Here is a 17,552-nt window from a genome sequence, read left to right as displayed (position 1 = left end):
GTTCTCTTTGGAGAGAAACGATCTCATTATTCCAGGTGCTCCTCATTAGAACAGATGTTGACTGTGGTGGGTCACAGTATGTGCAGAGATTATACTGGAAAGAATATGATTGTCAGTGTTTTTAGTTTCAGCACTGTAGCAGCTGCCATGACCTCTGTCTCGTAAATGGCCCTGTCACAGGCCACATGGGGCTTCCCAGTTGGCTCAGCGGTCAAGAATCTGCCTGCTAATGCAGGAGATGCAGGAGATGTGGATTTGGTCCCTGGGTCAGGAGGAGCCCCTGGAGCAGGAAAAGGATAGCCCACTCCAGTGTTCTTGCCTGGAGAATCCCCTGGACAGAGGAGCCTGGTTGACTGCAGTCCATAGGGTCACAAAGAGTTGAACACGACTGAGGGACTGAGCATGCGTGCCCCCAACTGGTCACACACATGTCAAATCCTGGGGCGCCAGTACTGTGGTTGCCCAATGAGAGACTGAGTATCATAAGTCCTTGCCCTTTGCCCAAGCTGCCTAAATGATGACTTGCAGAGGCTTTAAAAAATATTGATACCTATTTATTTATATGGTTGCACCAGGTTTTAGTCGCAGCATGAAGGATCCTCGATCTTCATTGCGACATGGCAGGATCTTTTCATTTTGGGGTGAGAACTCTTGGATGTAGCATGAATACAGTTCCATGTACTATACAGCGTAATGTGTACCTGGCTTTTCAAATTTATTTTTTTAAAGTATAGTTGATTTTACAATATTTTAACTTCTGCTGTACAGCAAAGTGATTCAGTTATACATAGATATACTTTCTTTTTCACATTCTTTCCCATTATGGTTTATCCCAGAATATTGAATATAGCTCCCCGTGCTATACAGGAGGACCTTGTTGTTTATCCATTCTCTATATAAAAGTTTGCCTCTGCTAATCCCGAACTCCCGATCCATCCCTTCCCCACCCTCCACTCCCCCTGGCACACACAAGTCTGTTCTCTATTATCTGTGAGTCTTTTTTTTTTTTCTGTAGATAAATTCATTTGTGTCATATTTTAGATTCTGCATATAAGTGATACCATATGGTATTTGTCTTTCTCTTCCTGACTTACTTCATTTAGCATGATAATCTCTAGGACTATCCATGTTACTGCAAATGGCATTATTTTGTTCTCTTTATATATGTACCACAACTTCTTTATCCATTCATCTGTCAAAGGACATTTCCGTTGTTCTCATGTATTGGCTATTGTGAATAGTGCTGCTATGAACGCAGGGATGCATGCATCTTTTTGAATTATAGTTTTGTCTGGATATATGCTCAGGAGTGGGGTTGCTAGATCAAATGGCAACTCTATTTTTGTTTTTTTGAAGAACCTCCAGACTGTTTTCCATAGTATCTGCACCAATTTACAGTCCCACCAAGAACACAGGAATGTTTCCTTTTCTCTACATCCTCTCCAGCATTTGTTATTTGTACATTTTTTAATGCTGGCCATTCTGACCAGTGTGAGGTGGTAGTTCTGGTTTGCATTTCTCTGATAGTTAGTAACGCTGAGCTCTTTTTCATGTGTCTGTTGGGCATCTGAATGTCTTCTTTGGAAAAATGTCTATTTAGATCTTCTGTCCGTTTTTTGATTGGGTTGGGTTTTTCAGTTGTTTTTGAGTTGTATGTGCTGTTTGTATATTTTGGATTAAGTCCTTGTCAGTCATATCATTTTCAAATATTTTCTCCCAATCTGTAGGTTGTCTTTTCATTTTGTTTATTGTTTCCTTTGCTGTACAAATGCTCATAAGTTTGATTAGGTTCCTTTTGTTTATTTTTGCTTTTATTTCTATTAGTACGTATCTGTTAATTCCAAATTCCTAATTTATCCCTCCCTGCCTTTCCCCTTTGGTAACCATAAGTTTGTTTTCTATGTCTGTGAGTCTACTCCTGTTTTGTAAATAAGTTCATTTGTAGGGTATTTTTTAGATTCCACATGTAAGTGATATCCTATGATATTTGTCTCTGTCTGACTTACTTTCCCTTGGACTGCAAGGAGATCCAACCAGTCCATTCTGAAGGAGATCAACCCTGGGATTTCTTTGGAAGGAATGATGCTAAAGCTGAAGCTCCAGTACTTTGGCCACCTCATGCGAAGAGTTGACTCATTGGAAAAGACTCTGATGCTGGGAGAGATTGGGGGCAGGAGGAGAAGGGGACGACCTAGGATGAGATGGCTGGATGGCATCATGGACTTGATGGATGTGAGTCTGGGTGAACTCCGGGAGATGGTGATGGACAGGGAGGCCTGGCATGCTGTGATTCATGGGGTCGTGGAGAGTCGGACACGACTGAGTAACTGAACTGAACTGACTTACTTTCACTTAGTATAATAATATCTAGGTCCATCCATGTTGCTGCGAATGGCATTATTTTATATTTTTTTAGTGGCTGAGTAGTATTCTATTATATATATACCAGATCTTCTTTATCCATTCATCTCTAGAGGGATATTTAGTTTGCTTCCATGTCTTAAAAGCCCCTATGTTTTAGCAGTTTGGAATATTTCTATCATCTGGCACAGCAATAAAATTTGATACCTTAAATTCAGATCCTGGATCGAGGAATTGCAGAATTAATAACACAGGGTGAGTGCCATATATGGCTGTAATTAAGGTTAAGGCACCAATGACATGACTTCTCGGGGTAGACGATATGAGAGGCTGAGCTTGGAGATGCCTCCCTTCCATGACTATTGCACTGCCATGGGATCAAATGTCCTTGGATCCTGAGCTGGTCATTGGGAACTGTGTGACAAGGAGAGCCACCCGTAGAGTAAAGATGTGCTGCTATTCTTCTCTTGGTGTCTAGCTTTGCAAGAGATAAATAAACTGCTTTTCTCTGATGAATTGTACAATGGTGCTTGACTGACATTTCACCTTTTACTTTTATTTAAATTATCTAAGTTGTCTTTAGAGTGAGCTGCAGTTTAACTGTTGACAAACTCTGCAATATATTGTGAACCAGCCCTCTCCATCTCTTGCACATCTATCCTAACCCCAGCTATCAGCATCTTTTACTGGGACCACTTACTATCACATCATCTCTCTCCACTGCTTAAGTTCTTTCAAAGGTATCTCATCCCATGTAAAACATACCACAAAAAATCCAACCTACAATTCTCTACATGATCTGGCTTCTGCTCCTTTATCCATTCACATTTCCTGTCACCTAGACTGGGTATCTACTTTGTGGGACCCAGTAAAAAAATGAAAGTATGGGGCTCCTTGTTAAAAAATTATTAAGAATTGCAAGAGAGCAATTAGACCAGCAGAGCCTTAAAGCAAGCATGGAGCCTTTCTGAGAGTGGGGCTCCATGGGATCGCACAGGTTGCATGCCCATTAACCTGGTCTGCCTGTCATCCACTTTTCATTCAGAGGTCATCCTCTTGCTTCTGTTTTAGAGCTTTTGTGCTAACTCTTCCTTGGCCTGGAATGCTCTTCTGTTTGATGTTAGCATGGTTCACTTCTCCTAAGTAGGTCTCAGTGGCAACATCACCAACTGAGAGAGGCCGTCCAGGACCCTCAGCTTAACCTAGCCACTGACTCATTCTTTGTCGCTCCACCACTCTTTTCAGCTCATTGCCATGCACTTCACCTAGTTCCTTTTTTAAAACCATCTATCTATTTACTGGCCATCTCTCCCTGTTATGGGTTGAATTGAACCCCCCATCTCACCACCGCAATTCTTATGTTGAAATCCTAACCCCCAGTATCTCAGAATGTGATCTTATTTGGAAATAGGGTTGTTGCAGATGCAATTAGTTAAGAATGAAGTTGTACTTGTGTAGGATGAACTCCTAACCTAATACGACGTGCATGCTCAGTCACTCAGCCATGTCCAACTCTTTGTGACCCTATGGACTGTAGTCTGCCAGGCTCCTCAATCCATGGGATTCTCCAGGTAAGAATACTGGAGTGGGTTGCCATTTCCTCCTCCAGGGAATCTTCCCAACCCAGGGATTGAGCCCGCCATAGCCTCCTGCTTTGCGGGTGGATTCTTTACCCACAGAGCCATCGGGGAAGTCTAATTCAATACAACTGTCTTATAAAACGGGGGAATCTGAACATAGAAATGTATTCAGGGAGAGCACCATGTGAACATGAAGATGGCCATTTACAAGTCAAGAAAAGAGCCCTGGAACAGATTCTTCCTTTACAAGGAATTAACCCTGCCTACACATGGATTTTGGGCTTCAATAGTCTCCAGATCTGTGAGACAGTCAGCTCCTGTTGTTTAAGCCAGTCTAATTATGGCAGAAAGTGAAGAAGAACTAAAGAGCCTCTTGATGAAATTGAGAGGAGAGTGAAAAAGTCGGCTTAAAACTCAACATTCAGAAAACTAAGATCATGGCATCTGGTCCCATCACTTCTGGAAACAGTGGCTGACTTTATTTTTCTGGGCTCCAAAGTCACTGCAGATGGTGACTGTAGCCATGAAATGGAAGGAAAGTTATGACCAACCTAGATAGCATACTGAAAAGCAGAGACATAACTCTGTCAACAAAGGTCCCTTTAGTCAAGGCTATGGTTTTTCCAGTGGTCACGAATGGATGTGAGAGTTGGACTGTGAAGAAAGCTGAGTGCCGAAGAGTTGATGCTTTTGAACTGTGGTGTTGGAGGACTCTTGAGGGTCCCTTGGACTGCAAGGAGATCCAACCAGTCCATCCTAAAGGAGATCAGTCCTGGGTGTTCATTGGTAGGACTGATGTTGAAGCTGAAACTCCAATACTTTGGTCACCTGATGCGAAGAGCTGACTCATTTGAAAAGACCCTAATACTGGGAAAGATTGAGGGCAGGAGAAGGGGACGACAGAGGATGAGATGGTTGGATGGCATCACCGACTCAGTGGACATGGTTTGGGTGGACTCCGGGACTTGGTGATGGACAGGGAGGCCTGGCGTGCTGTGGTTCATGGGGTCGCAAAGAGTCGGACACGACTGAGCGACTGAACTGAACTGAATAGTACTTTGTTACAGCAGCTCTAGCCGACGAATGTACCCTCCGTTAGAACGAAGCTGAGAGCATTAAACCTGGTTTGTTTATTTCACAGCCGTCTCAGAACGTGCCTGTACTGTTACTTAGACCACATCAGTACTGCTGTTTAACGATTCCACTTGTATATATAAACCTGAAAGCCTTTCAAGGGAAGAGAGTGTTGCAGGTATTCAAGAAAAACCTGTTGAGTAGATTAAACCATTTCACTCATTTCCAGATTTTTTTGTGGAGAGCGCCGGCAGTTGTGTGCGGACTGACCGATCATAGCTCTTATTCCGAAGGCTGTTTTAATATGCACGACGTGCTTTTAGCTCTCGGGACAAAGAGACATACTTCGCAGGTCTGTCAAGTGAGACTCAGAAGACCGATCGGAGCTCTAGCCTTTTACAAGCGCTGGTCCTTGCTCCTTTTGGCATCTCGGTAGTTGTAGTTTTGTCCACTGTAGCTTTGCTCGAAAAATGAACTGTGAGACCACAACTCCCATCACTCCGCAAGCACTGGAGCCTTCAGAGCGCATCCTCTGGAGGGGGCACCGAAGCCATTGAGCAACCTTCTAGTCCAAGGGCCCGCCTTCCTGAACCCAGAAGCACCCGTGATTGGTCGACTGCCCCGCCTCTCAGCGGAGGGGGCGACAGGTGAATGAAAGGGGGGCGTGTCAGTGCGCGTAGCTCGGCGGCGGCGCGGCTGGAAGAACTAGCTGGAAGGTGAGAGCAGAGAAGCGGGTTCACGCTGCCGCTTTCATTGGCTTGGGGAGGGTTCGGGGCGCCGTGGGGGCGGGATGGGCAACCGACAGGGATGTTCCGCGTCGGTCGGCCTCTCACGGACCGCCTGGCCCTGGCTAATCCCCGGACTCCAGCCGGGCGAACCCGTACTCATTGACGGACCCTCTCCCTCCCCTCCAGCGTGGGGAGGCCCATGCGGCGGCCGTTTCCCACCTCCTCCCAGACACTGGGTTACCCCCTATGCCCTGATTCGTCCAGCGGGTGGTATGGGCGCACGCTGATTCTGGTGGTCCCAGGGCGCAAGGGCTCGGCCAGACTGGGGCAGTTGGCAGCGACGGCCACTTTGTCCGGGAGAGGCCGTGAGAGGGGCAAGGCCTCGGTTCTCACCATCGGGACCCAAAGACTGTATCCAGTAACGGATTCTGGTGATTTCTGCAGGGTTGTCTACCTGCGGGCGGGGGAGGATTCTCTTGACTTGCGATCAATTTAGCAGTTGAATCAAAGATTCAGTTGACCCAGAAATACTTTCTGTGAAAATGGAAACTCTTCTTCTGAGTCGTTTCCCTCCACTCCGTGCGTTTGGGAAAGGAATGAATGACTTCCCCAGCCCTTCTCACGGTTTCCTGGAGGGTTAGGGAAGTCAGGTTGGCATAAGTAGACAAAGATGTCAATTCTGGACTCAAACCAATCTCGGTGCCAGTCCTAGCCTGAGCGTGTTATATGAAAATTGGAACCTCAGTTTCCTCCTCTGAAAAAGAGGAAGTAATGATTTTATCTACTGTACTGGGTTCTTGGGAGGTTAACATTAGTTTATGCTTGTAAAGTGTTAATACTTTTTACAGTGCTTCATGAGAAGTAGTTCTCAGTAAATGCTAACAACTGAGGAGCAGATTTTCATTATTCTCTGGTTGGTGAAACTGCAGGAGTGTTGTCAGAAAGAGTGGGTGGATTTCAAAGCCGCTTTTGGCACAGGAATAAAGACATTCTCTCAGGGGCATGTGGGAGTTTGTTATAACACTAGTGTTGGCATCTGCCCTCTCCTGGAAGACATGCGATGTTCTTGGTTCACTTTTCAATTCTTGGCCTCTTCCTTGTGTCAGGCATTGCTTGTAGCCAATAACTGTTGAATTGAATTGGAACCATGGGAAGGTTGGGAGGGTCCCTGCCAGAGTGTGGATAAATGTGCTTCTGGAAGCAGTGTACCCTATGAGCTTCTTTTCCAGGAGAAGTGGTGATCCTTGGTTTGTGCCCTGGATGCAGAGCACCGAAGCAAGTGGAATTGATGAATACAACATGCAATGGCATACAGCATTCCCACGTTGTATGCCAAATGCAGTTGGAGAAATGTTTGAAGAAAATATGTGGATAGATTTTGTAAAGTCAAGGGAGTATTTCCATGATCCAGTAGAATCTAGAATATTTGCAGATAGAAAGCCAAAGGAAATAGGTTTTGAGTGTTATTGCTAGAAAGACGCATCTTCTAGTGAAAAATACAAGTGCCTGGGGGGAGGCTCTGTAGATAAGACTGTTCTACAAGTTAAGAAGTATTGGGCCTGGGACTTCCCTGGTGGTCCAGGGGCTAAGACTCCGTACTCCCAATATAGGGGACTCGGGTTCTATCCCTAGTTAAGGAACTAGATCTCACATGCCGCAATGAACACGTGGCTCAGCCAAATAAATAAATGAATACTTCTTAAAAAAGAATTGGGCCTATTTAATAATCTTCCTTATTTACCAATTCCTTATCCCTCTGCCCCTCCTCCTTTTTCTTCTTTGCTAAAAAGGAAGTTCAGTTCAGTTCAGTTGCTCAGTTGTGTCTGACTCTTTGCGACCCCATGAATCGCAGCACGCCAGGCCTCCCTGTCCATCACCTTCTCCCGGAGTTCACTCAGACTCACGTCCATCGAGTCCGTGATGCCATCCAGCCATCTCATCCTCTGTCATCCCCTTCTCCTCCTGCCCCCAATCCCTCCCAGCATCACAGTCTTTTCCAATGAGTCAGCTCTTCGCATGAGGTGGCCAAAGTACTGGAGCTTCAGCTTTAGCATCATTCCTTCCAAAGAAATCCCAGGGTTGATCTCCTTCAGAATGGACTGGTTGGATCTCCTTGCAGTCCAAGGGACTCTCAAGAGTCTTCTCCAACACCACAGTTCAAAAGCATCAATTCTTCGGCACTCAGCCTTCTTCACAGTCCAACTCTCACATCCATACATGACCACAGGAAAAACCATAGCCTTGACTAGACGGACCTTAGTCGGCAAAGTCATGTCTCTGCTTTTGAATATGCTATCTAGGTTGGTCATAACTTTTCTTCCAAGGAGTAAGCGTCTTTTAATTTCATGCCTGCAGTCACCATCTGCAGTGATTTTGGAGCCCCCAAAAATAAAGTCTGACACTGTTTCCACTCTTTCCCCATCTATTTCCCATGAAGTGATGGGACCGGATGCCATGATCTTCGTTTTGAAAGAGGGGGGAAAAAGGCAATATATGCACACAGTAAAAATCCTAACAGTATGGAAAGGTTATGAATGAAAAATGAAATCATTCCCCAAACCTCCTACCTCTAGTCCCTCTTCTCAAGGTTCAGTTCAGTTCAGTTCAGTTGCTCAGTTGTGTCTGACTCTTTGCAACCCCATGGACTGCTGCATGCCAGGCCTCCCTGTCCATCACCAACTTCCAGGGTTTGCTCAAACTCATGTTCATCGAGTTGGTGATGCCATCCAACCATCTCATCCTCTGTCGTCCGCTTTTCCTCCTGCCCTCAATCTTTCCCAGCATCAGGGTCTTTTCCAATGAGTCAGTTCTTTGCATCAGGTGTCCAAAGTATTGGAGCTTCAGCTTCAACATCAGTCCTTCTAATGAATATTCAGAACTGATTTCCTTTAGGATGGACTGGTTGGATCTCCTTGCAGTCCAGGGGACTCTCAAGAGTCTTCTCCAACACCACAGTTTAAAAGCATCAATTCTTTGGTGTTCAACCTTCTTTACCGTTGTACTCTCACATCTATACATGACTACTGGAAAAACCATAACTTTGACTATATATGAACCTTTGTTGGTTCATTTGTCTCTGCTTTTTGATATGCTGTCTAGGTTTGTCATAGTCTTTTAATTTCATGGCTGCAGTCAACATCTGCAGTGATTCTGGAGCCCAAGAAAATAAGTCTGTCACTGTTTCCATTGTTTCCCCATTTATTTGCCATGAAATGATGGGACTGGATGCCATGATCTTTGTTTTTGAATGTTGAGTTTTAAGCCAGCTTTTTCACTCTCCTCTTTCACTTTCATCAAGAGGCTCTTTAGTTCCTCTTCTCTTTCTGCCATAAGGGTGATGTCATCTGCATATCTGAGGTTATTGATATTTCTCTTGGCAATCTTGATTTCAGCTTGTGCTTCATCCAGCCCGGCATTTCTCATGATGTACTCTGCATATAAGTTAAATAAGCAGGGTGACAATATACAGCCTTGACGTACTCCTTTTCCTATTTGGAACCTTTCCTATTTGGAACCAGTCCGTGGTTCCATGTCCAGTTCTAACAGTTGCTTCCTGGCCTGCATACAGATTTCTCAGGAGGCAGGTAAGGTGGTCTGGTATTCCCATCTCTTTAATAATTTTCCACAGTTTGTTATGATGCACACAGTCAAAGGCTTTGGTGTAGTCAGTGAAGCAGAAGTAGATGTTTTTCTGGAACTCTGTTGCTTTTTCTGTGATCCAACAGATGCTGGCAATTTGATCTCTGGGTCCTCTGTCTTTTCTAAATCCAGCTTGAACGTCTGAAATTTTCAGTTCACGTACTGTTGCGGTTATCTGCTATTAACTCTTGGTTATCTGCTTTTAACTTTTGCTCATATAACCTTCCAGAAAAAAATTCTTACATATGCCAATAAAAACATACGTATATCCCATCTATGTGATGGGATAATACTGTACATTTTGTTTTGCATCTTATATTTTTCCTTACTATATCTTGGTGAGTGTTTTATATGAACACACAGAATTCTCGCTCTTTAAAGCACGGTTGCATAGTATTCCACTGTGTAAATATACCTCATTGATTTAACTTGCCCCCTACTGGTGAATGTTCTGATTGTTTCTACTTTTTTGCTTGTACAAAAACCTGGTGTGATGGGCATCTCTCAGCTTATGATTTGATGTACTTTTGGGAATACATTCAAAAGGGTAAGTTTTTAGCCATGAAATTTTGGGGGCAAAAGATGTGTAATTTTTGTAGGGGGGGCCACATCATACCTCATTCGGGGATCTTAGTTTACTGACCAGGGATTGAACCTGTGCTCCCTGCAGTGGAAGGACCACCAGGGAAATCCCAAAAGATGTGTACATTTAAATTTTGATAAATATTGGCAAATTCCCCCTCTAAAATGGTATTCCCCATGATATTTCTATCAACAGTAGATATTACTTTGAAAATTTTTTACCAGTCAGATTGGTTTTCTTTCAGTTCTGAGGAAGAACTGAATTTGATATTTAAATGTAGCATTCTCCTGTGTCCTGTTTTCCCCTTGATATGATTGCCAAAAGGAGGAAGGTTTGGCTGGAACATTTAGAAGAGGTGAGAATGACCAGGAACTCTTAATCCTGTGAAAACTTTCAGGGTTGATTTATTCAGGAGAAGAGTTTTTCAGATATCAGACAGTTCTCTTCCTTTCTGAATCAAAATGTTAATTTTAACTACTTTGGATGAAAAAACATTCCCCAAATTATAAACTCCTGGAGTTTAAAATGAATACAAAAAGAATCGTCTTGATGACTTAGACCCATCCATCATAGCCCTGGGGTAAAATTTAATGATGTCCTGAGGCTATTTTGAATATGTTCAGAGCATTTAATACTCTTAGCTAAGTGGCCTCAGGCTGATATTTTGAAAAAATGTCTGGGTCTGTTTTTGATAGCTTTTTTTTAGCCTTTTCCTGGCTATCAAGTCTCACTTTTAAGTTTGTCGGTTTACTTACAGAGACTCCTTTACTTCTTTGTTCTCTAGTTTCTAAACTGAATGTGTCACTTATAAATGTGTAAAAGTAGGTGTAAACTGCCATTTAATGAGGTTGTTGTTGGTCTTCATTGAGTAAAGTCTGTTAGGTTAACACACAGGCCTTGAGGGATCTCTTAGCAGTGGAAAGACTGTCTGCTGGTAGAGATGCCTCATTTCTCTTGGGTAGGGTAATTGTTGTGTTCCACTTGTAGAAAAGAAGAGTGCTGAAGAGTTGTTAGCTGTAGTTGGCAGCTTTCACTAGGCCTTTTGGGATCTCAATAGAAGAAGAAGATATAGGAACTTCTTTGAGCTCAATGGGTCAGTAAATAAAAGGGGTAAGTTGATCGATGGCTATGTGGTTTGTGTGATGGGGGAAGATAGAGAGGAGAGCTCAGGGGAGGTCAGCTTCTGTCTTCCTCACTTGCAGAAGGATTTTAAACTTGATTTATGCTTTATATTTGTTCTGGGGATTTCCCTGGTGGCTCAGATGGTAAAGAATCTGCCTGCAATGTAGGAGACCTGGGTTCAATCCCTAAGTCAGGAAGATCGCTGGAGAAGGGAATGGCTACCCACTTCAGTATTCTTGCCTGGAGGGCTCCTCTGTCGTTGGAGTCAGAAGAGTCAGACACGAGTGAGCAGCTAACAAGTATATTTGTTGCATCCTTGTTCTACTTAGCGGGTAAGAGAGGAGTATTCTTTTGTGTTCAGCTAACCTACTTTGTCCAAAGCACTGCCAAATGCTGTGAAAGTGTTAGTTTCTCTGTAGTGTCCAACTCTTTGTGATCCCATGGACTGTCACCTGCCAGGCTCCTCTGTCCATAAAATCCTCTAAGAATACTGGCAAGAATACTAGAGTGGGTAGCCATCCCTTCTCCAGGGGATCTTCCTGACCCAGGGATGGAACCTGGTTCTTCCGCATCATAGGCAGATTCTTTACCATCTGAGCCACCAGGAGAGCCCTGCCAGGTGCTTTATGGGAAATCAAATGAAATAAGACATGGCTCATGCCTTCTGAGGGCTTATAGTCCACTGACAGAGAAGGACTGAGACATAAAAAATACAGAGAAGAGAAGGAAGGGTTGTGGAGTCAGTCAATTAGAAATATCTCAGTTGCACTGAGAAAATTCAACCAAAGCAAAAAGGGACTTAATGGCTTCTGGCAGAGCATGAGCTGGGGCTCAGATGGTGTCCCTGGCCTCCATCTGTTGCTCTTGTTTGAACTGGGCTATCATCTGTATTAGGCTGGTTCCCCTTGTGGTGTGGCAGCCGCATCCCTCATATCCCACATGCCCACAGAGCAGAGAGCCATTCTTTTTTTGGATCCCCCAGAAAATGCTTCATTGCTTTTCATTGGCTCTGGCCTAGTCACATGGCCGTTTCTGAGCCAATCAGTGTGGTCAGAGGGTAAGTTATGTTGATAGGTTTAGCCTATGTTACAGCTTACTCATCTGGAGCTTGGGCATGGTGCTAGTTTTATGCAAAGCACATTGGCTGTGGATGGGGCAAGGATGATTCCATCAAAGCCAAAAAGGGCAATAAAATCATAAGAATGGAGAATGCATTCTGGCTAGCCCAAGCATCCACCAAGTGTTCCCACAAACTTATGGTAATCAGTGTGAGCTGAGACTAGACATGCCAGTCCCTGAGTTCTGTATTGGGACACTGGAGACTGAACCGGAGACCGTAATTCTTAGATTCAGGTATTATTTATATTTCGAGCCTTGAGAAAGTCAAATGTCATTTATAAGAGCATGAACTCTGAAGGTTTTGAGTCCTGGCTCTGTTGCAGCTGGATCATCACCATCCTCTGAGTCTTAAAAGTACAATATTGTAAGTATAATATTAGTCCTTACTCATAGGGTTGTTATAAAAGCTCACAGAAAGAATCTATGTAAAATACTAAGTACTCACCCATATACAGTTAGCTATAGTTACTTTTACTGTTTCTCATTAGTTAACCCAGTTAGACAATCTTTAATTTTTGTTAGCCCGTATTATAAAGATTTACTTAACTGAGTTTTGGGGAAGAATTAAAAAAATAAAAATAAAAAGAACATCTTCTTTGTAAGGTTGGCATGTGTGAACTGAAGAAAACAACAACAAAAAATCTTGGCAGAGATCCAGGCTCCTTTTGAGCAGCACCAGCTGGTGGAGAAATGGAGATGCAATCCTATTATGCCAAGCTCTTGGGGGAGCTGAACGAACAGCGGCAGAGGGACTTCTTCTGCGACTGCAGCATTATCGTGGAAGGGCGGATCTTCAAGGCCCACAGGAACATCTTGTTTGCCAACAGCGGCTACTTCCGCGCCCTGCTCATTCACTACATCCAGGACAGCGGGCGGCACAGCACCGCCTCCCTGGACATCGTCACCTCCGACGCCTTCTCCACCATCTTAGACTTCCTTTATTCTGGAAAGTTGGATTTGTGTGGGGAGAACGTGATTGAAGTTATGTCGGCTGCCAGCTACCTGCAGATGAACGACGTGGTAAACTTCTGCAAGACATACATCAGATCCTCCCTCGACATCTGCCGAAAGATGGAGAAGGAGGCTGCAGTGGCGGCCGCGGTGGCGGCAGCAGCAGCCGCCGCGGCAGCGGCCGCAGCGGCTGCCGCAGCTCATCAGGTGGACAGCGGAAGCCCCAAGAAAGGGACCGCCGGTGAGACCAAGAGCTTGGTCTCTCCAGCCGAGGGGGAGGAGAGTGTGGACCGACCAAGAGAGCCCCCCAGTGGTGATCACAGAGGCTGCTTCCCTCTGGAACTGGTGGGGAAAGACAGCCAGGGCAGTGGCTGGGCTGACAGTGACCGCTCCACTCGGCCAGAACAGATGGAGCCCAAGATGGAGTTGGGTGCTGCGGAGGTGGAGATGGATGGACAGCTGCAGCCACCTGCCACCCCACTGAGCCTGGCCCCCCGGGAGGAGGGTTTGCCCAGTAGCCAGGCTATCGACTTGGCTTACAGTAACTACCATGTTAAACAGTTCCTGGAGGCACTCCTGCGCAACAGTGCCGTCCAGAGCAAAGAGGATGTGGACCATCACTTTTCTCGGAGTTTGGAGGGAAGACCAGATGGTGCAGGAGTGGCAGCCATGAGTTCCATGATGGATGTGCAGACTGACTGGTATGGAGAGGACTCAGGTGAGCCCCATCAGCCTCCATCGTCTCTGCTGCTCATTTAGCACATGCTTGTGTGCCTTCTGGTCCCCACCATCACCTGCATCATTGTCGTGGGCACTACCATCATCATCACCACCATCAGCATCCCCATCATCACTATCGCCACCATTATCTCCACATTATCACTGCCACCACTGCCAATAGCATTAATTGAGCACCTGCTGTGTCCAGGGCATTGCCTCTTCACATTTTTTTTTTTTTAACCTCTACAACTAGAGTATAAGTGTGTTGAATGCAGTTTGGAGACATGGAAAGAACCCATTCTCTTCTGTTAACCACAAGGGGGACTTTGGTGAATTCATGAAATTTCTTTGAACCCTTTTTTTTTTTCAGGAGATAATCACTCCTACCTTGCCTTCTTACAGAGTTGAGGACCAAATGAAAAGGTTTTCAGAACTTTTTTTCTCACATATGAAAACATGTTCTGTACAGGTAGGAAATGTATCCTTCTTTGTGTCAACCGTGGTGCCTGGCCCATGTACTCAGTTAACATGTCGTGGCTGATAGTGTGATGTCCTGGAGAATATTTGAGAGTTGAATTGGGCTTCATGTAAGTAAATTTCTTGTATCCTTTGGTAGGATTTTGTGTTTTAAGAGAACTTAGTTTTTTGTCTGAGCAATTCTGAGAGATGGGATAATATGGTTAACTCTTCTTACAGATGAGGTAATTGTGTTGTAAACTGTCTTGTAGGAGATGGAAATAGATGTGGCTGTCTCCTTACTGATGAAAGTAACCTTGGCTTCTTTTCAAGCCTAGAAATTAATGAGTCACATTTCTAATTCATCCTTTAGTACTGTGCAGTGAAAGTCGACTAAGTAAGGGGGGGTGATCTGCTCTTATTCGTTACTATAAAGACTATTTTGAGACTTAAGAAAAAAATAACAGGTACACATGGGGTCGTGAAAGAGTTGGACATGACTTAGTGGCTAAACAACACCACACAGGAGAAACCCAGGAAAACTGAGTCTGGTCTGGAGACTTTTAAATTTCTTTTTTTTTTTTTTTAATTTTAACATTTTTTTAATGAAAAATTACTTCATCCCTGCATCAAAATTTCATTTTTTAAAAAAATCAAGAATGCTCTGTATGTCTGACCTAATCTAGACTTGCAAAACTTGCAAATACGCTTTCTGGCCTTCAGAGACACTGGCTTAGCTAGCATGCAGAAGGTAGCGGTTGTTTTCAGTGGTTACTCTATGGGAACTTGTTGAAATCGAACTTCTTTTTTAAAACTTAATTAATTTTGGGCTGCACTAGGTCTTCACTGCTGCACCTGGGGTTTCTCAGCGGGAGCAGGGGCTACTGTTCACTGCGGTGCACGGGCTCCTCATTGCGGTGGCTTCTCTTGTTGCGGAGCACAGGTTCAAGGCATGACGGCTTCGGTAGTTGCAGCTTGCGGGCTCAGTAGTTTCAGCATGCGGTAGTTGCCCTGCAGCATGTGGAATCTTCCCAGGCCAGGGATGGGCCCTGTGTCCCCTGCATTGGCGGGCAGATTCTCAACTATTGGAGCACCAGGGACTTCCAAAATCTAATTTCTGTGTAAGAGTAGCACTTCACAGTCTGTGTTCCCCTTTTCCATCCATCAGCCCCTCATGCTGCTGCTAAGTTGCTTCAGTCGTGTCTGACTCTCGGCAACTCCATAGATGGCAGCCCACCAGGCTCCCCCGTCCCTGGGATTCTCCGGGCAAGAACACTGGAGTGGGCTGCCGTTTCCTTCTCCAATGCATGCAAGTGAAAAGTGAAAGTGAAGTCGCTCAGTCGTGTCTGACTCTTCGCGACCCCAAGGACTGCAGCCCACCAGGCTCCTCTGTCCATGGGATTTTCCAGGCAAGAGTACTGGAGTGGGGTGCCATTGCCTTCTCCGTCAGCCCCTCATAGTGCCATGTAAGTTAGGTGGAGGAAGTATGGAGAAACCGAGACCCAGAGGGTTTGGTGAGTTCCTTAAGAATATAGAACTGGCACGTGTCACCACTAATGCTCTTTGATAGCAACCCAGGCTGGCTTCATTTCACTCGTGAAACAAACTGTGAAGGCAGCACAGGTGGTCAGAGGATTTCAGTGCACTGATTTTGTCTCTCAACCCCTCTGCCTGTATCACAAGTATCAAGAAATAGAAATTCAGATCTACACCACCTTCATTCAGATCCATCTGTCCATCTATAAAGTCAGCTTTCCAGCTCATCCTGTGGCAAGACAGTCTCCTGGCTTCTTGCCGTGCCTGTTGTCTGCCAGGTTTTGATTCCATTTGCATGGCTCCAGGACACATTTACTCCAAGTGCCAAGGGACAGAGTAGGACTGATTTGTTTGGTTTTTCATATATTTGCTCAAATACTTGAGCACTTTCCTTGTGAAGATACAAAGATAAGTCAGATATGGCTCCAGCTCTCAAAAAACGGATGGTTTCTTATAGGAGCTAAGCTGTGTGAAAGTGGCACCATGTGGTACAAAGGTACTAGGGCTGGAAGACAGATGGAGGTGTGAATTTCACAGCAGTCCAGAAGCAGAACTGGCTTCCACATGTTAGGTTAGGGAGGCTTAATGAAAGTGGCATCTGAGTACTTACTACTGTATAAAAATCAGTAAGTAGTGACTTATTGTATAGCACAGGGAACTATATTCAACATCTTGCTGTAACATAATATAATGCAAAAGAATCTGAAAAAGGATATGTATAACAGTCACCTTGCTATACACCTGAAACTAACACAATATGGCAACTCAACTATATTTCAATTTTTTAAAAAAGTGGCATTTGAGGGTAAGAAGAGAAAACATAGGGAGAAATTGGAGTCAGTCATGGAAAGCCTTAAATGGTAAGAGGTAAGTTAGGCACAGGGGAATTTTTGGTAGTTTTTGAGCTTGGGAGTGGACAGGAAAGATTAATTTGGCCTCAGCATAAGGTAGTGAAGAAATGGGAGACCAGGGCAGGGAGATGGTGAGGAGGCAGTTATAGTACTTGTGTGTTCACTCATCTCTGACACCAGCAGGCACTGTCAAAGCACGTGGTTCTCCTATAATCTCTTCTCCCCTGGACCTCCCAACGCCAGCCTCACTTTCTCCCGTTGCTTCCTGAAAAGTTCATCTCTCAATACACTTCTGCTGTTTTACCTCCCATTCTATTCTCAGCCCACTGTGAGGAAAGACCCCCACCCAACACCCCACCTGCTTCATGAGGTCAGCCGTACATTTCCAGGGCTGGTCCAGTGAGTAGTTTTCAGATGTTGTCTTTCTGACCACTCTCAGTAGTTAACTCTGATCTTTCCTTCTTGAAATTCTCTCTTCCCCTGGCTTCTGACACCTTGAGTACCCATTGCTGTTACCTTTGTCGATTTCTTTTCAGCCTCATCATGGGATCGTTTAATGTCAGTGTGTCCAGCATTCCATCAGGGCCTTGCTTCTTTAACATCTTATCATTCCTGCTCATTTGTTCATTTAACAGATATTTATTGAGCACTTCCTGTATGCCAGGCACTGTTAATAACAGTGAACAAAAGACAGTGCTTGTCCTCGTGGAGCTGACATTCTAGCGTTGTGAGCCAGACAGTAAACACATAAGTACCTGTATAATATGAAGAAGAACTAAAGCAGGGACAGAGTTGACTAAGAGTGAGGGGATGCTATTTTATTTACTGTTGA

The 17,552-nt window shown here is 44.6% G+C and overlaps 1 protein-coding gene across 1 annotated transcript in view; it reads left to right on the top strand.

Annotated features, from left to right (window-relative positions):
* The first annotated feature begins 5,684 nt into the window (after positions 1-5,684).
* Positions 5,685-17,552, top strand: part of ZBTB8B (zinc finger and BTB domain containing 8B) — a 28,925-nt gene continuing 17,057 nt past the window's right edge. Inside the window, exons 1-2 of the mRNA XM_027965344.3 lie at positions 5,685-5,731; positions 12,810-13,875. Coding sequence (XP_027821145.1) covers positions 12,897-13,875 — 979 coding nt within the window. The 5' untranslated portion in view covers positions 5,685-5,731; positions 12,810-12,896. The remainder of the gene's footprint in view (positions 5,732-12,809; positions 13,876-17,552) is intronic.

The sequence above is a fragment of the Ovis aries genome, chromosome 2 (genome assembly GCF_016772045.2).
Source record: "Ovis aries strain OAR_USU_Benz2616 breed Rambouillet chromosome 2, ARS-UI_Ramb_v3.0, whole genome shotgun sequence".
Classification (NCBI taxonomy): Eukaryota; Metazoa; Chordata; class Mammalia; order Artiodactyla; family Bovidae; genus Ovis; species Ovis aries.
This window is presented reverse-complemented; position numbering and strand designations above follow the sequence as displayed.